General features: G+C 38.6%; 1 protein-coding gene across 1 annotated transcript; it reads right to left on the reverse strand.

The window, feature by feature from the left end:
• Positions 1-1,242: 1,242 nt before the first annotated feature.
• Positions 1,243-23,300, reverse strand: ZCCHC10 (zinc finger CCHC-type containing 10). The gene is made up of 4 exons (XM_060765203.2): positions 23,227-23,300; positions 8,898-9,056; positions 4,874-4,915; positions 1,243-3,979 (listed from the first exon to the last, which is right to left on the reverse strand). Exons 1-4 carry the CDS (start codon positions 23,265-23,267, stop codon positions 3,694-3,696), a joined length of 528 nt encoding a protein of 175 aa, XP_060621186.1. The 5' UTR covers positions 23,268-23,300; the 3' UTR covers positions 1,243-3,693.
• Between the last annotated feature and the right edge of the window lie 372 nt (positions 23,301-23,672).

Genomic DNA, 23,672 nt, shown 5'->3' on the forward strand with positions numbered 1-23,672 from the left:
CAAAACGTAACAGGACACTGCATTCTGTCAACATCTGTGCACACTATGTGCTAATCCCAGTTGCCCAAGGTTAGATGAGGACATTAATTGGCCTTGACAGTCAGAGACAAGTCCATCAGCTCATGACTTGCTTTCATTTCTTTACCTTTGATGTTATGGTTTGTTCTTTCTGCTCTCCTGTAATTAATTATTGAAACTAAGTTGGATTATTTGCATGATAGATTTCCCATTCTTAGACTGAAAAAAACATTTGAAAAATATTAAAAAGATACATTTCAAATTTTAAACCATGTTGTAACAAATTACTGTATCAAGAGACAGGACATTCGCCTTGAAAGGAGTTTAGCACTCATTCTTCACAGACTTTTGACATCTTTTATCCTTCTGCCTGAAAATATGCAAGTCTTTTTCAGAAACAGCCATGAACTTGAGAAACTGTCTTCTGTCTTAAGGCCCTTCCACACAGCCATATAACCCAGAATATCATGGCAGAAAATCCCACAATTTCCACTTTGAACTGAATTATCTGAGTCCACATTGCCAAATATTCAGTCTTTTGAGGTCACCTGTTCTTACCACAACAGAGATTTTTGCATTGTAACTCAACTAGCTTTTCGGTTTGTGAAATCATTTGGGGCCCTGCTGAAGCAGACCAAAAATATATCTAAACTAGCACTCTCTTTCATACAGTGGTCAATTTTTTTATATACCCTATGTATAAGTCTAGAAATTTGAGTTAAAAAAAATTCAACCTAAAAGATCTGGGTTGACATATCTGGCCAATTTGTTTTTTATTTGTTCAGTCCTGCCAACTCTTCAAGGTCAAGCCAGTCACCTCAAGGATAGCATCCATCCATCTTGCCCTTGGTCGGCCCCTCTTCCTTTTTTCCTTCCATTTTCCACAGCATCATTGTCTTCTCTAAGCTTTCCTGTCTTCTCATCATTTGGCCAAAGTACTTCATCTTTGCCTCTAATATCCTTCCCTCTAGTGAGCAGTCAGGTTTTATTTCCTGGAGTCTGGACTGCTTTGATCTTCTTGCAGTCTAAGGCACTCTCAGAATTTTCCTCCAACACCAAAGTTCAAACGTGTCTATCTTCCTTCACTCAGCCTTCCTTATGGTTCAGCTCTTGCATCCACAGATTATTTATTTGCGACATTACTACCCCACCTTTTTCAACCCTGGAGGGGACTCAAGGCGGCTTAACAACATAGACAATTATTCAATGTCATTAAAAACAATGTAAAATTCAAATAAACATTTAATTGCTACAGTTATTACAAGGAATACCATTGCTTTAACTATGTGGATATTCGTTGTCTGTGTGATTCTCTACTCTTCACTATTGCTCGCCACCCAAGAAGGAAACGTCTTCTGATTTCCTGGCTGCAGTTTGCCTCTGTGGTAATTATGTCCTCTTATTTTGTTTTAATAGGAACAATCCCCTTCATTGCGTAGAGAGACAAAAGGCAAGATCTTAGTCCATTTAGTTATTACATTAAAATCCATCATTTTGTCCACCAAACTTGCCTTTGACTTATACATGAAATTGACTTATACATGAGTACACACAGTAGGTGCCTCTGGGAAACATCAAGAGAGCACACTGGCAACTCATTTTCAATGGCATACAGCCTCTGTATCAAACAGTCAGAACATGCAGCCAAACAGAAACTGTAAGGGTCTCCATTATCTGTAATGTAATCCCTATACTACTCTTTGCTCCTCTTTATTCTTTATACAGAGTACTGTTCAGATTTGAGTCATTCGTTGCTAATGATTTCTGATATCTTAATGGTTTTAGAAACCGATAAGCAGGATCCATTCTGAAAACTAAGTTGTATTGGTACCCAGTTTGCAACCCACAAAAATAAATGTTAAAATCTATTTGCATTTAATAATTTATTAATCTTTCTTCTTAAATGATACATTCTTTAGCGTGATGCAAATAATTTTCTGGTAGTTTTAGACTTACAGTATCTGAATTCTGCAAAACATAGAAATTGTTACAGACTAAAATGCACACCTTACATAAACATTTAAATAGAACATTTGTATTTAAAAGTCATTCTACACACTACATTCTCATAAAAATATAAAAAATAGTTAATTAATACTTTAACTAGACTAGATATTTAAGTCCCCCTCCCCAACAGGTCCCCTTTTAAAAAGACTCCCATCAATTAGAAACTAAAAGGAGACCGTATCACAAATTTAGTGACTACTGCCAATTGCTAAAATTCATCACAATAGCAAGTTAGTTCACTTTTGTTAACTAGCAAGAAATGTACTGCAATATGATTTTTGCTAATATGTATCCTCCATTCCAGAGTTCATTCTATTATATATAACTTGTGCTATGCAAAAAAGAATAGTTGGACTATATAAGTGATTTTAAATTAGAATAAAATGGAAGTTACTATGTGAACAGAGTAATCAAATGCATCATATAGTTAACAATTATGTAAAAATAGCACAAGGGGAAATATTCAAAGATATTTTCTTTTTTTATCCACCTCCAATGAAAATAAATGTTTTTCTCATTGAAAATAGGACATTTATATATTATTACTAATTTTTTAAACTCCAAAATTTATATGTGGAAGGTAAAATGAAGACTTCAAACTCCTTCATTTCATAACACGATTTAGGGCACATTTAAATTTATGAAAAGGCACAAAGATGAAACTCTTCGGTTGCAACAGTTAACATGACTCTCTCCTTGCACTGTGCAAGTGCAGCTTAAGGTGTGGTCTTTAATCTCCCAAGGTGCCTTGGTGCAAGGATTAAAGCTCCTGGCCCTGCTCTAGGTATTCTGGTACATAGTGGGGAAGCCACTGACGTAATTGTGTGCAAGGATTTCCAGGGCTAAAGAGATGGCAGAGACTAGAGAAACTCCTTGAATCAGCTCCTTTTGAGCCCAAACAGTGACTGCAGCTTGCAGACCCAAGACAACAGACCATCCTCTTTGGAGAGACCCATAAGTGGAGTAACTGCCACAGTACTGTTAGGATCTCTGCACAGCTTCTTTTTGCATAATCTAGCCCAAATCCGCAAGGGCAATGTATTCAGAGAAACCTGTTTCCACATGCTGAACCATTCTGCTGGGTCGGAGTGAATGTATTGCCCACAAATAGGATAGTGATTTCCAATAAATCAACAGTAACAGAAAATTGATATTGCCACTAATATTTAACCGGAAAGGGATACACGAGAAAACCAAATTTGTTTTCTACTTCAGGCAATATCATTCCACCTTTATCTGTTACTGAAGATTAAATATGGCTTTGGACACACTAGCCAAGTGAAATGAAACTTCATGCTCTTCTCTGTCCATTTTTCCTATAACATGATAGTGGAATAAACAGAAGGTTGCTAAATGACATATCACAGGGTGGGTCAAAGAAATCTGTTTAGTTTTATGGCATGTAAACATCAGGGTGACTGGACATTAGATCATATAAACATTTCATAGATTTTAAAAAAACAAAAGGGAAAAAGGAGTGCTTCCTATTGAACAATAATCCACAAAAATACTCTTTCAATAAGTGTTACTTGCCATTTAACAGTTTATGTCCTATGAACTACCATGTAAAACACAGACAGTTTTTTACCTGTAAAAACTGACCAGTTAGATTTTGTTTGGCCATTATACATTGTAGGTGCTATTTGATCATTCATCAACCCCACAGTCCTAACATCGCACCAGGTTGTTTTTCTTCTTCTTTTTCTTTGGTGGCTCGTCATCCGTGCTGCTGTCTGTGCTGCTGCTGCTACTGCTACTGGAGGAACTAGAATCTGAGTCAAAGTCAGAAGAACTGGAAGAACTACTTGAAGATGGGGAGGAGGAGGAACTGGAAGTGCTTTCATCACTGTCACTGTCTTCAGAGGAAGAAGACGAGGAATCTTCACTCTCGGATGAAGACTCGCTGGCTGAAGTGGCGCTGCTGCTACTGCTAGAACTCGTCACACTTTTAGACCTAAACACACACACAAAAGTTTAACAGGATCAAAGGATGTTATTTAAACCCACCAGGCAAAGCAGAAGTGAGTAAAATCTATGAAAACATTTCATTATTTGAATATATTTCCCACCTTTATCCCATATACACTCAGGCATGCAGTGTAGGTGATTGTGCCATATTGCAAAAAACATTTACTTATTTGGCAGCACAATGTAACAACATACATTTTTGCAGAAACGAATAAAATAAAATGGGGGAAATTGCAATCTACTGTTGGCCCTCCAGATTTGTGGGTTTCACTTTTGCAGATTTCATTATTCGTGGATTTGTAGCTACTGTTTAACTAGCTTTGACTTTTCACTCCAATCGTTCTGCTGCTCCAGCTCTCTACCACTGTCTTCCCAAGAGCACCAATTCCTCTCTCCTTCCACACCTAAGCCTCATCAAGATTTTAATTTCCTCCTCCCATACTTTCCCATCAAAGCAACACCTACACTTCAAACTCCTTCATTCTTGCTCCCCATCCCACCTTTCCACTAAAGCCTCATCCAGGTTTGAAACCCCTTTGTCTCTCCCTTCCCCACCTACAGAACCTATCTTGTTCAGAACTTGGGGACCGCCTGTACCATAGTTTTCAGATAAAGATCTGGAACTGATAAGAAGGGCATCTGAACTTATGCATTGCCACAGAATACATTAAGTTAATACTATTTAAAAGCTTAAGAGGAAAAACTACATTTCAAATCTAGACATAATCATGTTTAACTGGAAATAAGTCCTATTGAATTTTTTTTCAGTATAATTAGGGCCAATTCTTAAGCCAAACTGGTTTCCATCAATAGTCAAACTACATCATTTATCACAGAAACAGTGCAACAGATGGACAATTTGTTGTGCTTCCTCACATACCTTTTTTTCTTGGTCTTCCTCTCTGTAGTAGATTCTCCAGAGCTAACAGATGAATACAAGAACAATGACTGTAATTAATATGGTGAAACAATTGCATGTGTGTGTTGTTGTTGGTTTTTTTTAAAAAAATGCACAAGGTAGCCAACTTCTTAGTATGAAATAACATGTATAGGAGGTATACACAACAAATAATTAAGTTTTGGGTGTATCTTTTCCAACCTTGGAAATCACAATTTTTATGTACATCATTGTGGGAATTTATTAAAATGTTGCATAAAATGTTTGTATTAAATAAAAACTGAATGAAGTAATTTGTATTTACGTATACAGTTCTTTACTTTTTATGATTGTTCATTGTAGTTTATATACCATTGATATTGTAAACCATTCCAACCATTATATACATATTTTAATAAATAGACTATTCCAGTGTTTCTGCCTCACTCTTAAATAAGTTTCATCTGAGTGAATGGAAGAAACCCAGTAGCATTATGACCAATAGTATCAGCATGAGTTACATTCTGACCACAATGACACTGTTGAAGTATAAGTCATTACTAAAACAGCTACATTGAACGTTGACTTATTAATACCTGAAAGTATTACTCTTGCACTGTAAATATTTTCAATGACTGAATTAATTTTCTTTGCTCCCGTCTTTAAAGCAGTTTATGTACATAGAATATGACTATAAATTTTCATTAACAAATTTATGCAACAACATCAAATCTGTAAATGTGATTGTGTTCGGGGTAGCTAAAACAGTTTCAACATAATTCCAGACTATCCAACCTCTGTTAAAAACCTTTAAGAAGAAGAATAGTCTGCCATCCTCCAAGGCAGCCTATTCCCCTATCAAATAGTTCCTACAGTCAAGAAGTTCTTCCTAATGTTTAAGTCAAATCTATTTTCTTGTAATTTGAATCCATTGGTTTGTAATCCAGGCTCTGGAATAGCAGAAAATAAACTTGTTCTATCATCTAAGTGACATACCTTTAGGTATTTCAATATTGGTACCATTTGACCTCTCAATCTTCTATGAGTTAATCATTCCTAGCTCCATAGGTTGGGTCACATGAGGCCTGCTTTCTAGGTCTTTGATCTTAGGTGCCCTCTTCTGAATAGATTTCAGATGGATTGCTATAATGTACTATATATGAGACAAAATATGGCTGATCTGTTGAAAGCACTGCAATGGCTATTAGTTACTGTGCTAACATGAAGATGATATGGTTGCCTTCTCTTCATACAGTGAAGACTGCCAAAATCAGTCTCATTTAGACTTTATCTTGGGACTCTTTTTTATTTTTGCTTGCACCCACACAGCTAATTAGTTGTCCAATAAAAACAAAGGTTTCACTGCTTCTTATCCAAGGAAAACAGGGATCTTTATCTACAACCTTGCCTGAGGTACTAATTCATCGCTATCATCCCATTTGTCTCAGCCAGTGCAAGCTCATCCTCAGTCAAACCAATTAACATCTGCACTACTTCATAACACTTGCATAGACATTTTTTCTTATTTACCTTCCAATGAATATCTGGCATTTTTCTCAGATTGAAGCTGAAGGCAGATTTGTAATGATATGCCTTCATTAGATTCGTGAACAGATCTAATTGCATGAATGAGGGTTTTTTGTTTTTGTTTGTTTGTTTTTGCTGTATTTTATATAGATTATACTAGGTTAATCCTGTCCTTTATAAGTCTTAAGACTAGGCCAAAAAGTTGATAACTGAATAATCTGTCTGTTGTAATACACTATTATAAAGCAGAAAACTCCTAGGATTGCTGTTTGACAATAGCCTGTCCTACTCATCTTGCATGATTCCATTATTGGTCTGAGATCACAGATGCATATACACTACTTTATTTTTCGTATTTGCTGAAGTGCACACCAGGCTTTTTATTATTAACAAAACTTTTCACAGAATTAATCCATTTGTTATTACTATAAGGTTTTCTAAACATGACTATTCTCAATTACTGTGCACCACAGCAAATGCTTTCACCTGAAATGGTTTAATAAATTCTACAAATAAATTAGATTATTTTTATCAATTTATTACATATGCTGCAACAAGTAAGTTTGTTATATGCCCTCTGATTAAAATACCAGCCCAGCTGTAAGCTCACCAGATGGCCACAGCTTGCTAATATTCTTTTACTTAATGAGACTATTTTAAGGAATACTGAAATGCTCCAGCATGTATAATTAAAATGGGTAAATACATAAAAACGAATGTGTCAAAGTCAAGATGACATATGAAAAAATATATTTGTAGTATATTTTGGATGTTTCTTGTTTACCACTTCCAATCTGATGAGGAATTTTAGGGAACTTAAAAGCTTGCATCTCTAATTAGTATTTTGGTGATATAATAGTCATCCACACGTTAGGGACATCAAAACTGATAGATTTGAACCAAACTACCTGAACAGCAACTACTGTTCAAAATATATAGGTTCATAACAAGTTGCTACAAAGGAATTGTGCAATAAAAATAGTTGTACTAATATTTTACACACTTAGATATTAATTGTTTCATCAACCAGTCAATACTTGGCATAGTGTAATAATGTTGTGCCAATACAAGCCTACAACCTGCCATTACCTCAGCTTTGCCATTTGGCAGGCTAGTTCAAATGTAGTTGCTTGAAAGTCATAGTCAGAAATTTTCATTTTGAACAGGAGTCTCAAAAACCAATTATATGATCAAAGCAACAATATCTACTACCTTAAGAACATACTAACACTCAAGAAAAACACAATATTTACATTTCAAACAGTCCTGTCAGCAGATCTGCAAACTTAAGATAAGAAGCCATGAGAAAAATGGGAGAGGTACATAGAAGGACAGAAAAAGAAAGGCGAAGCGGATAATAAAATGCATGTTTTCAAATGTTGCTCAAAACGTTGTGAGAAAAGAGAAGAGTAGAGAAGTTAGAACAAAATGTTCTAAAGGAAATAATAGACTAAGTAGTTTGGCAAGAAGGTTCAGCCAAGAGGATCCAGAAGAAAAACAATGAGGAGAAACATAGCAGAAACTAGCCACGAGGCAATAAAGCTGAAAAGCAAAAAAGTAGTAAGCAGCGGCATCCAGTAAGGAAACAGAATCCCACAAAGGAGCAACAACAAGTGATATTGAATTTAAAAAATGAACGGGTAAAAATTCAGAAGAGAGTGAGAAACTGGAAGATCAACAAGCTAGAAACACAAAAGCTCCTGTGTCAGAAAAGAATAAGGATAAACCATAAAACATAAAAGTTTCAAGAAAGGTATCAGCTGGAAATCTTGGAGATTGGGGGAGTCCTGGCTAAGTCCTGGTGACTGATTTAATAAGTGACACAACCTTGTTTAAATCATGTAGCAAATGCTTTTTAAATCATGCCACAACAGTAGTTAACAAAAGTTCGCTTTCCATAGACTTTGCTGGTCACTGAACAAATACATGCTCCTAATAAACTGAAGCACTAGTATGACACTGACTTATCATTGATTCAAGACACCCACAGAATTAAATGGCACATGTTCCAAAATGTACAGGCATTACTAAAACTTTCTCTCTCCTCCATAGCTAGAAAAATGGTCTATGAAATCTGTTCTTTTCACAAACCTCCGTATACATGCAAATTACGCCTTCTGAATTCATCACGGTCTACAACTACAGGTTAACACCAAACCAGGAGCTTATAAAACAAAGGATTACAACACACTGGTTCTAAATACTACGACCAGTTACTGTTGACCATTGTTAACATCTATACTATTTTATTGTATTTATTTAGATGGTTTTAAACAACTTTTTTAAATTGATGTATTCATAACTTCACATGTATTATTAAATAATTATAATAAAAAATAACCTCACAGCCTGTTTTCAGTGGAAGAAAAGGAACTGCATTTGAACTGACCCTCATTTTCTTTTTAACTGAAGTTGAATAGATTTTAAGGATTTTTTCAAATGACTGGATTATTCACATTTCTGTAAGAAGGCAGTAATCTACATTTATGGTTGATCTTACCTTTGCTGTAATAGTTGGTTCTCTTTCTCTTTTAGTGCTTTTTTAAATTCTGTTGTTCTTGATGGTCTGTGCAGATATTTCCTTTTTCCTGTACATTCATAAGTCCAATGTCCAAATTCTAAACACTTCTGGCATCTCACATGTTGCTTGTTTGCCTCCCTATGGAAATATAGAAATATTTCAAATCAGACATTTACATTAAAAGTGAGATATTAACCACAGCCAACACTAATACACTAGAAACAAGATGCCAGTTTCAGAATACCAATTACACCCATGTATGTCATTTGCTCATGTCCTTGCTATGATTGTTCAAATCTGCAATATTAAACCATATTCCCATGTCACTACATCTCTGTACTGGTCTAAGAGCTTTCACAAGCAGCCAAGCCCTATAAAATAATTGATATTACTAAATTAATAGGCGTTGTTGTGTGCTTTACAGTTGTTTCAGAGTTTTGACAAGCCTAATGCAAACCTATGATGTGGTTTTCTCAGCAAGACTGGTGCAAAAGAAATTTGCCATTTTTTTTCCTTTTGGAAATGTTAAAGATTGTACAATTAAGTATCCAGAGAAAGCAGGAAGGTATCACCCGTAACACCTCTTCCTGAAACAGCTTATTACCTTCCACTGATAAAGACCAAGGCTCAATATGTGAAAAGTAGAGGAAAAGGAAACACTTGATGAGGGATGGCAACTGGAAGAAAGAGGTGAAACAAAAGTGCTTTGAGTACTTTGATTGTGCTCTCCTTTGTGGCAGGGAGTTGGAATGGATGGCCCTTGTGGTCTCTTCCAACTCTATGATTCTGTGAACAGCAAGAGGGAAGCAACAGCTGAGGAACAGAAAAGCCAAGATGAGAACAATGTGACAGCCCAGTCAAATGGACTCGTCTTCCACTGGAGGAAGGGAACTTTTCACCAATTCCCCCAGCAGGCCTCAACTGTCATCTGCTTTGTCAGGTCCACAACTTTCCAGAGACGATTTTCTCAAGGTAAAATGAATAAATCAGCAAAATTGCCTCTATGTTCTTTCCACAAGAACCATCTCATACAATATAGCTAAGAGGGTGTCCTTTGATAACTCTGAAGGGTAGTGCTCTGCCTGTAGTGTAGGTTAAATGCACAGGTGAACCTAATTTTTATTTCCAGTCCAAACTATCATATATAAAATACTTAAAAATGATCTACTTAAATTGTTCTCCCAATCTTGCCCTGCATCCTGAATGCAGCCCTCAATTGGGCCCAGGCACATTGTGTTCCACTGACATTTAACTGTGCTGCAATCTTTAAAAGTACTTTAAAACATTTTAAAAGACACAGTGTTTTTCATATTAAAAATTAGGCTCAAGTTGGAAAGAGTAAAAACTCTGCTCTTTCCTCTTCACTCATGATTCTGGATGAACTTGATACTGTCTCAAATAAAGCTCTGCTAAAATGCTAAAAAAATTTCTTATGAGCAAATCTTCTCCAGACAATAGAGCGAGTTACAACTGGAGATATGCAATGAAATGTTCCAATGGTCCCACTTGCAAGGCTATCAGAGAACTGGCATCAATGAGAGATATTTCTCTGCTCTTCCTCAGAGCTGAATGGGAGAAACCTTCTACTGTCACACAACACAAAGACTCTTCTGATATCTCTACCTGTCAACTTATTGGAAAGAGGGATACCAAATACAGATCTGAAGTAGATGCTGATGATGGGATTGGAAAGTATTCTAAAGAAAATTAATTCAGTCTCCTTCCACTGCACAACTCCATGAGTGATATTTAACTGTACAGTAAAAATTTAAACATGTGTTTCAAAACCTACAACAAAGGAAAATTCACCACTTTCTATTCAGCCCATTCAGTCCATTCTACTGCTAAATGGGTTCTATTGTCAGGAGATTCTTCCAAATATTCAATAAGAACTTCTTTTAATTTGTACTTCTATAATTTGTACCCATTCATTTTACTGAACTTGGCAGCGGGCATTATATCATTACTCACCTGTCCCTTCTGGTCCTTTTTTCTACTCTTAACACTTAAGATCTGGTCTCAAAGAAAATAGAGTTTAAGTGCTGAGGGTCCATGCATCTTTCAAGAGATACTCTAGGTTCCCATCAAAATGCCCCATAAGTGTATGTGGGGGGGGGGGGGGGGGGGAGGGGACCAATGCTTGCTGGATGTTAGAGAATGGACATTCTTGAGGGAATACAATAATAATTATAATGAAAATTCTTTTTTAAAATCATCCCTTAATTTGTGAGGGGACTGAGGGGCTTTAAATGGCCTTAGGGACTGCAAAGAACCCACTGGCACACTTTCCCCACTCTGCCTAAGGGAGATAATCTCTTCTTCTGACACTAGAGCTACATTTAGCCCCCCTACTCTTTTGGCAACTACACTTTGTTGCTTTTTAAAATCACACAAAATTTTCCTTTTTCCTAAAATAAAGAACCTTGGAACCCGCCAGCTAGTCTTTTTTTCTTTATTCAAAATATGACAAAAAACGTGCCGTTTTCAGCTGCACGGCTTCAAAAACACATTCTTTCAACACTATTTCTCTTATCTTCTTGCTCCTCTTATAATATACTTCTTCTAGAATTCATTATTGCTTCAAGATTAATACTCCCTGACACTTGTCTTACCTATTTTTCTTCTTCCCCCCGCCCCTCCAATGGTTTTTATAACTATCAACTAGCTGGTTTCTCCTTTTCGATTTTTCGCAGTTTGCTACATGGCCTGCCGCCGCCAATCTTTTCCTTCTTCCTTTTGCTCTCTCTGGTTTTTGATCAGTTGAGACTCTTGGGTTTATTTAATCAAACAAATATGCAAAAAGGAGTCAGACTAGACCTCAACTCTTCTTAAGCAAACACAGAATCTCACCTGCAGTCTTCCTCAGAAAACTCAATGGCCTATTTTTTTTTTATTCCTCTCGCAATCAGAAGACATAGCCAACACAAAGTGCACAGTCTGCAGCAAAATCAACTGAGAGGCTGGCCAAATTTCCATATCTATAAGACTGACAGTTGTACAGTCATCCCTATTACAGTTTTGATTATTTCACACTTGCAGGTTTGATTATTCACAAGTTTGAAACACTGCTTTCCAAAGTTGGAGCTATTATGTGAACATCCCAAGATAACAGACCAATCCTCAGGAGGTGTGCAAAAGGACTGTTCGGATGGTGGCCATGCCACATCTTTGTTTTGTCTGGTACTTCCCTTCCTTTGCTTGGTTTAACAGAAACTCACCGGAGGAAGAGGAAGAGCTGGCTCAACACTTCACTTACCCCACAGATTCAGTTCCTCTTCCTGTGTTCTATGAATGTCTGTTTCCCTGGGCAAAAGAAGCTAGGTATTGGAGGGCGGGGGAACACATAGCATACAGGAAGAGGAAAGGAAGGCAAACCAGATCTACTGGGCATATTATGTTGGGAGGGGGTTCCTTTCGGTTTTTGTTCATTTCTGTATCTCCCTTCTATTGCCCAGGAAAAAAGAGGCCCAAGGCACACAGGAAGAGGAAAAAGAATCAGGATCCACAGCATTGCATGAAGTGGCACGTTGCCAACTCTTCCTCATCTTTCATGTGGGACCCTATCAAATATCCAGGGACGGTAGCAGAAGCACCTCATTCCTTCCTGGAGATATCTGCCATTTTCCCCCTTTTATGGGATAGTTACATACCCCATACAGCAGAGTGAGGACTGCTTAATATCTGGAGAACCTCTACCGCTTTGACTAGTGGTTATAATTTCATGTTTGAAACACATGTTAAGACTATGGAACAGTCTTAACAGCAATAATATTCAAAAGGTGTAATAACCATGGTTGGAATAATTGAATTTTTAAATATCTAAGAATCAAAGACAGGTAATTTTTTAGGACCATCCCATTTCTGTATTCTATACATCTCACTGTGTGAGGCCAGTGTCAATACTTGAAAGATTTCCAGTTTTCTAACATGATAAGCATTAGTAACATTACGTTGAATGTATAGCTATGCTTAATTTTGTCGTATATACTGAAAGGTGTAGTACAATTATCCTAAGATGTTCTTACCCACAATCCTCACTGACCTAATCAAAATTTTGTCAAGTGGGGGATCCACAAACCAGTTGGCTTTCTATTTTTTTCAACATTTTTATTGAAAGATCTTAGTACAAAACATTAAGAATGACAGGTTGCAGACAGACAAGGTAAATTAATATCACAAATGTACTTTTAAGATTATGTCATGTCCAAATGGTTAAAAGTATCTTTAAGTGTTCTATCAACTAGTCATAACTTTTACTTGCATTTCTGGAATCAGGACTCTTTTAGATCTTCCTCACCCTGTTCCTTTATAGGAGCATGACTCCATCATAGAATAGTCTAAGTGGGCCACTACTCCTCTCTGCAATGACTGCATCAAGGTAAAAAAAAGAATGCTTTTAAATGCCTTTTTTCACAATCACACATTTCATACCTTCGTGCTCTTTAGAGTTTATTGCTGCAGTTCAAATGAATTTGACAGGCTCTCAATAACAAAAATGGGTGGAAGAGGTACAGAGGACAGAAATTGCACTGCTATTACTCTCCTAGATTTAACCAGTCTTTGATCACACTACTGAAATTCATTTGACATTTTATCATTTAAGTCAGAAGTTACAGAACTGTAACCTTTGCCTCCCTTAAAACAAAGCTAGCATACATTTAAGGACTCTTGTCTAATTAGTCTCTAAATTCATTTATCTGTTCAACAGGTTACACCTTTATAACTTTTTAGTTTAGAATTGCTTTAAAAATAAATAACATAACGAAAGCTTAAATAACATTTATTTACTATTATAAAACCAGAATACAGAAATGTTTAAAAGAAAGAGAGACCACAATCAGGTTTATTTTCAGAATCACTAATATCCCATTAATTACTAGTGCATTTATTTTTATGCCTGTAACTCTGAGTAACTAATCAACATGACTAAATTATTGGACTAGCAAATGTTTAAAGGGCAGTGAGTATCTCATTACAAAAAGGAAAAGCTCATCAAAAGCAAAAGCATTCTGAAAATTAAGATTTAGTACATTTTCTGACATAAAACAACTTTGTGGTACGGCTTGGATTGTTCCTAGAATGCACACAGTGTCCTTTTGGTTAAAGCCAAGTCAGAAGTCTGGGCTGCAGTCCAGAAAGCATTTAATTGAGAATAATTTTGCTTTCTTCAAAGTGATTTCAACATCACAGCAACACATCTCATTCTTGATGTCTCACAGATGATCTATGAAAAATAAACTAGTGAATGAAGAATATTCTACCACATGTCTTCAGATGCTGAATCCAAATGAGACTATCTGGAACACATGTACGAAAACACAAGGGTACATGTCTAATAACCAAAAAAGACAGTGTGTTAGAAAAGCAAAATAAATAAATAAACATCCAGTAGAATTGCTGAAACCTTTATTGGAACAAAACAGCAGGGCAAATAAGATCAAAACTGAGACAAGGCAAATTTCACAAATCACATCGATCTACAGTGCTATACCTTCAATACACTTTTAGACATCATTAGCAAACCAACACTGAAATCCTATATATGTTTAAGCACAGTCCTAGTGAGATTGACTTAAATATATATGCAACTGATGCTTCTTGCAGGAACAATAGTACCAAAGAAGACTGTTTATATGAATAAAAATGGTGAAACCTGGAAATCATACTAATATCTCTTGAAGGCTTTTGTGTTGGCATTACTGTTGCTCTTATAAAAGCCCTAATTAGACTTTATGATTCAGAGATTAATTGGGCTATTAGCAAAACCATTCCCTTACATCCTGCTGGACTGACCTCATTTGCCACCCTGGTATTTTAGTAAGCTAGTGTGGCATCAGACAGAACAGAAGGTCAAATAGTGGCTTGAATGTAAGTAAGTGAAAATTTTAACAAGATGTTATTATAGCTGCAGTCCAGTCAATGGTAGAGCAACACACTATTTGGCAATAGTTTGTTGTTATTGTTTATTTGTTCAATCATTTCCAACTCTCTGTGAGCTCGTGGAGCAGTCCGCGCCAGAGCTTTCTGTCGGTCATTACCACCCCCAGCTCCTTCAAGGTCAAGCCAGTCACTTCAAGGATACCATCTTGCCCTTGGTCGGCCCCTCTTCCTTTTCCCCCAGCATCAGTATCTTCTCCAGGCTACCTGTCTTCTCATTATGTGGTCAAAGCACTTCACCTTTGCCTCAAATATCCTTCCCTTCAGTGAGCAGTCGAGCATTATTTCCTGGAGTATGGACTAGTTGGATCTTCTCACAGTCCAAGGCACTCTCAGAATTTTCCTCCAAGATGCTCAAAAGCATCTATCATCCTTCGTTCAGCCTCCCTTATAGTCCAGCTCTCACATCCATAGGTTACTACAGGGAATACCATTGCTTTAACTATGCAGATCTTCGTTGCTAGTGTGATGTCTCCACTCTTCACTACTTTATTGAGATTGGCAATAGTTTATTGGGCAAAATTGGAAGAATAAAGCCTCCTAACTATGTGCTAGACCACTGTATCTATTGACTTCTTCTTTTTACCATGTGAAGGATGGCCAGCAGGGTCTGTCTAAATGGCCATCAATGCCTCATTGCAAGACATCAACAAAACAGGACTCATTAGACCAGTTCTTAAACTCTGTCCCTCCAGGTATTTTGCACTTCCGCTTCCACAATTCCTAACAGCAAGTAAGCTGGTTAGGATTTCTGGGAGCTCAAGTCCAAAACACCTGGAGGACCAGGTTTTGAGAAACACTGCATTAGACAGAGGTTGTACAACACTAGGTACTTCTCAATGCTCTAGAGATATAGCCATAGAGGTCTGAATTCAAATGCAAATCTGTCACCAAACACTTGTGTTGAAAGAAAGATGAGGAAGCACAATCCTATATATTCACTCATACAATGCAGAAGCTTTTGACACCATTGAGCCCAGTATTCTTCCCTACCATCAAGTCAGATTGGTGCTATGTTTTGCAATATTAGCTGTAGAAAGTCGTACTGAAAGACCATGTGCTGTCATATTGGTGACAGAATTTTTAATAGGGCACTTTCCTTTTTTAAGTGCATACATTTATTTAACTATATACCTTAACTTTCTAGAAAAAATGGTGCTCAAGGCAGCTCACAGCAATAAAACCAGTTAAAAACAATTAAAATATGAAACATATTAAAACGTAATTAAAAGCACATGAAGTAGTTCATATAATTATTAAGTAAGGTCATCCAAAGATTTAAAGAGGGCTAATGATAGCAGCTAGCTCCATTTTTTCTTTCTGACTCATATGATGCAATGTGGGTGTTAAATTATCATTTGAAGCTTGCTGTGAATGGACGAAAGTCAACAAACAGAAACTCAATTCAGCTAAGGAAAAACAAACTATATATATGCTATTTACATTACTGGGATGGAGTTGTTAAAGCTGTTCTGCACAAGACTATACTTCTCCTGAAGGAGCCAGTTTATACCTTGGAGACAGAGTTGGGAATACACATGAAACTAGAGTTAGGTCTAATTGTTATTTGTGACTCCAGTGCTTCCCAGCAGTTCAACCTCACATGTACCACAATGGCCAGATCATTGTGATTTGGTAGCATCACGATTAAATTCCTTCAGGGGCTGCCACAAAGCACAAGTACTACAGATGGACCAAAACTTTATGTGTAACACACTTAAACATTTTTCTTCACTTCTAAGGGTCCATCTACACTGCAGAATCAATGCAGTTTGACCCAATTTTAACTCTCATGGTTCAATGCTGTGGAATCCTGGGATTTCTAGTTTGATGATGCACCAGCAATCTGGCAGAGAAGACTAAAGACCTTATAAAAATACAGCTCCTGGGATTCTATAGTACTGAGCAGTTAAAATAGTGCCAAACAACATGAATTGTACAGTGCAGATGGACCCTAAGACAGCTTTACCAGCTTCCGGTCTGTCTCTAAGCACAAGTGAAATAACTGTTTTAACCTTAAAAGGTCTGTATGCACTTGAGGATTAATCTATCCAAAAACTTGCCTGCTCTCACTTGAACCTACCGAACTTCAACTTCACACAAAGCTACAGGAAGCTTCCTCTGAGTGCTCCACAAGCAGAAATTGGATGGTTGAGGGTTTTGTGGTTTTGTTTTTGTTTTTTGGCCTGGAATGGCTGCTTGTAGAATATTTCCTCCAAGTGAAATCTAAATAATCTAAATATAGACTTAAAATTAACAGATTTTAAACAATGGGAGATTTTCTGTATACCAACATGTTTGAAAGTTTACTTTTCTGTTTCTGTTTCAGTTATTTTTCACTGACAATTTTTTTTGTTCCCCTACCTCCACTTTTTAAAAATTGTTGGTTTTAGACTTCTGTACAGCCTAAACATGTTGACGGCACTAGATCCCATCTGATCGTGAAAGCTAAGTAGGCTCAGTCCTAGTTAGAACTTGGATAGGGGCACGCTAAGGAAGTCAGATGCTGTAGCTTAAATTTCAGTAGAAGAAAATGGCAAAGTACCTCTAAGAAAATCCAGAATTTCTTGGGATCACAATACTTTGACAGGTGACTTGTTGTCTGGGATACAGGTTTAGAATTTTTGATACCAGTGTGATCTAAACACATCTAAATATAGGCGTCCCCCAGGCTAAAGACAAGATAGATTATGTAGGTTTGTTCTTAAAGTTGAATTTGTATGTAAGTCAGAGCAGGTACATTTTTAAGTGTAGCTGGCCAAACACACACACACATAGAGAGAGAGAGAGTTTTCAATAGCATAGGGGTTAACATCCCAGCAACATTTGTTTTCTGTCTCTGCCCCTGTTCAGAAGCTTTCACCTCACTTTCCATCCCTGTCATAATTGGATTGAAAAATCTGACTTTCTGTGGAAACAAGGATTGGTGATAAAGCTTCAGTGGATACACCCTTTTCCCTGCACAACTCATCCAGGAGTCAATTTCCCTTCCTAGAGGTAAATTTCTCTCACTTCCTGTTGTCTCATTCCACTTCATATGTAAGTCTGATATTTGTAACTCAGGGACCGCCTGTATAGACCCAACCCTAAAAGATTTGTGTCTCAAACAGAGATAACAGAAAGATACTACTACTTATAGTAACAACAACAAAAATAACAACAAGAATAAATTTCAAGCAATGTGAACAGATTTTCAGTATACCAAGACGTTAAAAAGCTTACTCCTCTGGTTTCAAATATTCCAAAAAAGCAGGAAAGAGTTGAAATTCCATCTACTAAGCTAAGACTATGTAGTAGGTTCTTCACCTTTGTAGAGGTTAGCAGCACAGAACCACCATGAAAGTGAAATAGAAACTAATAAAAATCCACTATATATCTGAAAGAACACATCTCTTAGAAGCTCTAGTTTCTGCAGGATGACTTTATGATCAACTTCTGCAAGAATTGCCTATAGAGTCATCCTATGCACTCTAGAAGAGAACATATTAATCAAATCTATGAATAATAAAAATCACAAAAGTCAAAATCACAAATGTGGAATGCCAATAATACTGCTTTCCTCTTTACTATTAACAGCAATCAGTTCCAAGAAGGGGCCCAAGAACAACTCTCCATCCAAAGCGCTACAACCCCATCTTGGATTTATGATTGCGCTTTTTGGTTGGCTCTACACTGCCATATAATACAGTTTCAGAATTCAGATTAAATACGCTGAACTGGATTATTTAAGTCTACACCGCTATATAGTTCAGTTCAATGCAGTTAATCTGCATTCTGAAACTACTTATATGGAAGTCTAGATCCAGCCTTAATGTGCTTCCTGCTTTATTTGAAACTTATCCTGCATGAAGTCTTGTGAAAAGGTATGACTACACATCTAAATGAACACATAAGACATCTCTATAAGTATTTAAAATAAACAAAATGATGTGATGATAACTTCTCTCTCTCCCCTTGTCACATAAAAGTGAAAATGTGTATGTATGTGTGCAACTTCTGAGATGCCTCCCACTTCCAGAGCCCTTTGACTCCCCACTGATCTGAACCAAACATGACACACAGACAACCCCACCACCCCACCCTGACCAGCAGAAAATAGTGGCAGGGTTGAGGGAGGGGATTTGACCCTGGATTTCAGGAGTTATAGTTCACTCATATCCAGAGAACATTCTGTACCCAATCAAACAATGGATCTGGACCTAACATAGCAAGAATATCCAATGTGCTCTACTTTGAATACTGGTGGGGTTTGGAGGGAATTGGGCTGGGATGCTGGGAGTTATGGTTCACCCAAATCCAGAGAACACTCTGAACCCAACCGATGTACCCACCATGACCAACTTTAAATACTGGTGGCATTTGGGAGCAATGACAGAGGTTGATAGAAATTGTAGTTTACCCACAATCTAATAGATTTTCTAATGGGTGTTTATTTATTCAATCATTTCTGACTCTTCATGACCTCATGGACTAGCCCACGCCAGAGCTCAGTCAGCCATCCCGACCTCCCAGCTCCTTCAAGGTCAAACCAGTCACTTCAAGGCTAACATCCATCCTTCTTGCCACTAGTCGGCCCCTCTTCCCTTTTCCTTCCATTTTCCCCAGCATCATTATCTTTTCCAAGCTATCCTGTCTTCTAATTTCTAATGGGATCATTCATAGACTCCAAAACCAAACAATGATGGCTTCTAATGTTTAGCTTTACAAAATCCCTAACCTGGGCATCACTCTATACCTAAGAGAGTACAATATAAATGGAAATGAGGCAGGATATTTTTGAAATCAACGATGTGTCATGAACTCTCTTTATGTCACTTCACACCTTGGCAATAATGCCATCAAACATTTGTATACATTCATATTCTACACATATAATCAGGTATGTCTTTCCTGCAGCTGTAAGCAATCTCGGGTTTCATCTTGGAAGAAAGCAGAATTTAGATAAATAAATAGAAATTTCCTTTAAACCCTGAGAAGAGAATAGCTCATGTCACTATCCCAATCATAACAAACATACTGTTTGTATGTTGATGTAGTTTTTATATCCTAATTCATCTAAAAGTTAATCCCTAGCAGCTAGCCATAGTGTTTGAGCATCAGCATATAACTCTGGAGACCAGGGTTGTTTCTCCACTTGACCATGGAAATCCACTAGGTGACACACTCTCAGTCTCAGAAACCCCCATGATAAGATGTTCTTGGGATCACCATAAGATGGAAATGGCTTGAAGGCCAACAACAACAACAACAACAACAACAACAACAACAACAACAAGCAGTCTGCTTTGAGACTGTGATCCCCAATACCTTGGCTTGAACTGCCTATAGCACTTCCACACTTCTTATAGGTTGAGTATACATTATCTGAAACGCTTGGGACTAGACATGTTTTGGAATTTGGAATACGTATATTTGTATATACATAGATAATGAGACATCTAAGAGATGAAGCACAATTCTACACATTTGTGTCTCATCTCTTAGATGTCTCATTATCTACATATACATTTTTACACATAACCCGATGGTGTTTTTATCCAATATTTTCAATAATGTTGCATATGTCTATACCGAAACGCCAAAAGGCCAGTGTCAATATCTTAGCCACCTATGTGGGTGTTACTATCTTTTTGTAAGAGGATTTGAAAAAGATGCACTCATAGGTATATGATTTTGTGTACAATGAACCACTCAAAAGCAAAGAAGTCACTATCCCAGGGTGAAGACTTCATCCAGTGTGGCACCAGATCTGGCTACGGTTGTCCACGCTTTAGTTGCATATCGCTTGGACTACTGCAATGCTCTCTATGTGGGGCTGCCTTTAAAGATAGTTCGGAAGCTTCAACTGATTCAGAGATCGGCAGCCTGATTACTAACCAGAGCACCGCCCAGGGAACGGACAACTCCCATGTTATGGCAGCTCCACTGGCTACCGGTTCACTTCTGGGCTAAATACAACCTACAAAGCCCTGAACCAGTGGTTCTCAACCTGTGGGTACCTAGGTGTTTTGGCCTAGAACTCCCAGAAATCCCAGCCTATTTACCAGTTGTTAGTATTTCTAGGAGTTGAAGGCCAAAACATCTAGGAAACCACAGGTTGAGAACCACTGTCCTAAACCATTTGGGCTCAGACTACTTGACAAACCGCATCCCTGTTTACAAACCTGCTCAGACACTGTGATCATCGGAGGGGACCCTCCTCTCAGTCTCACCCCCATCTCAAGTGCAGCTGGTGGGAACGAGAGGGGGGGCTTTCTCAGCCCCTTCCCTCTGGAACTCCCTCCCAATGGAAATCAGAACAGCCTCTTCACTTCTCACTTTAAGAAACAATTAAAAACTTTACTCCTCTCCTTTAAGAAACAATTAAAAGCCTTAGACAACATATTGAACATCTCTACTGGGAGAAACTGTTCCAAGACACACAGAGATATGAGAGAATGCTTCTGGAATATGGCCATACAGGCCAGAATGCACATTAGCTTATAGAGAGGAAGATAATTAGTTTATTATTCATTCTACCCCGCCTGATGATGCTGACGGTGATTACATTACCTTAACTTATTGGAGAGCCATATTCTCATATTTTTATACAGATTTTAACTGCCTACTCTGTTGTTTATGATGCCGGTTGGTTTTATGTTTTAATCAAGGTTGTTTTGTTTGCTTATTTTTAACTGGTTTTGTTTGTTTTGTTTCTGTTTTATGTTGTAATTGCCCATGGCATTGAATGTTTGCCATCTTTGTTTTTGGAAGCCACCTTAAGTCACTTTGGAGAGAGGGGGCGGGTTAAAAATAAAGTAGTAGTAGTAGTAGTAGTTGTTGTTGTTGTTGTTGTTAAACTACAGCTCCTATAATTCCATGACATGGAACCATGGCATTTGAAATGGGGTCAAACTGAATTCATTCTACAGCAGGCATGGGCAAACTTGGGCCCTCCCTCCAGGGGTTTTGGACTTAAACTCCCACCATTCCTGAAAGCCTCAGGCCCTTTCCTTTTCCCCCTCAGGCACATAAGCAAAAGTATGATAGCTGGGATCCAATGCTGGTTGCGCAATGCGGGTCAGAATTACACTTGCACAGCAAGTGAGAGACGCTGGTGTGTGCTATAAACTTAACTATTGCTAACTTTACCATCCTTCACTATCACTCAAACTTAACTTAATTACATGTGGATGAAGCGTGCTATAAAATTAACGCTGTCTCCCGCACATCTTCGCTTCTCTAATTCTGACCCACGTTTTGTTGTTGTTGTTTTTTGTCGTGTCAGGAGCAACCTGAGAAACTGCAAGTCGCTTCTGGTGTGAGAGAATTGGCCGTCTGCAAGGAAGCTGCCCAGGGGATGCCCGGATGATTTGATGTTTTATCATCCTTGTGGGAGGCTTCTCTCATGTCCCCGCATGAGGAGCTGGAGCTGATAGAGGGAGCTCATCTGCCTCTCCCCAGATTCGAACTGCGACCTGTCGGCCTTCAGTCCTGCCGGCATAGGGGTTTAACCCACTGCGTCACCAGGGGCTCCCTGACCCGCGTTGCGCAACCAGTATTAGGTCCCAGCTATCATACTTTTGCCCAAACGCTGTTGGTTTTCGGCCCCTGCTTAAAGGTGCCTCAACCCTAGGTCCCGAACACCCCTTGACCCCCTTGAACTGCCTTGGCTGAGTGCAAGGGAATCACTCTATGATTCCAGGCCCTTCCACACAGCCATATAACCCTAAATATCAAGGCAGAAAGTTCCACAATGTTTGCTTTGAACTGGGTTATCTGAGTCCACACTGCCATATATCCCAGTTCAAAGCTAAAAATGTGGGATTTTATTCAGCTGTGTGGAAGGGGTCTCCGCCCTGAGCTTCTTCAAACTACAAATCCCAAGGCTGAGGAATTCCGAGATTCGTAGTTTGAAGAGGCTCAGGATGGAGGCCCCTTCCACACAGCTGAATAAAATCCCACATTTTTAGCTTTGAACTGGGATATATGGAAAAGGAAGGGGGCTGAGGCTGTTAGGAATGGTGAGAGTTGAAATCCAAGATCCTTGGAGGGAGGGCCTAAGTTTGTGAATGTCTGTTCCACAGTGTAGATCAGGCATGGGAGGTGTTTTGGACTTCAGCTCCCACAATTCCTAGCAGCCGGTTTGCCCTTGCCTGAGTAGAAGCCCCTTCTCTGTGAGGAGGAGGAGGAGGAGGAGGAGGAGGAGGAGGAGGAGGAGGAGGAGGAGGAGAGGGGGAAAGGGGGGCCTCGCAGATATACCATAGGAAACCTCAGCCTCTGCTCTTTACAGAAACAGAAGCCCCTCGAAGCCACGACGACTACCAAAGAAGGCAAAGCGGACCCAGGACAGGTGGCTTCTCGCTCCCGCCCTCGCCCCTCGCCCACTCACGCTTGCCGCCGAGCGATGAGGCGATGCATGGGGGTCGCCATCTTGGCCGCCGCTGGCCCCGCCCCCCGGAAGAGGAAGAGGAGGAGGAGGCCTACGGGGAGGGAGGAATGGGGCAGGGCTCTTCTCACACTACAACCTCCAGAATCCCACAGCCCTGCCTTGTCTCCAAACCACTATCCTTCCTCAAATGTGCTCTCCCATGATCAGCAGCCCTGCTCAGGTCTTGCAGACTCAAAGCCAGGGTTTTCTTGATTGAGGCAACCCACCAGGAATAATAGTAACAATAGTAATAATAATAATAATGATGATGATGATGATGATGATGACTGGCACAAGCCAGTAAAGATGGGCCCAGTGGTGATCCACACACTGGGTGCAGTGCCTAAAGACCTTGGCCTGCACTTAAACACAATCAACGCTGACAAAATTACCATCTGACAGCTGCA

The sequence above is a fragment of the Anolis sagrei genome, chromosome 2 (genome assembly GCF_037176765.1).
Source record: "Anolis sagrei isolate rAnoSag1 chromosome 2, rAnoSag1.mat, whole genome shotgun sequence".
Classification (NCBI taxonomy): domain Eukaryota; kingdom Metazoa; phylum Chordata; class Lepidosauria; order Squamata; family Dactyloidae; genus Anolis; species Anolis sagrei.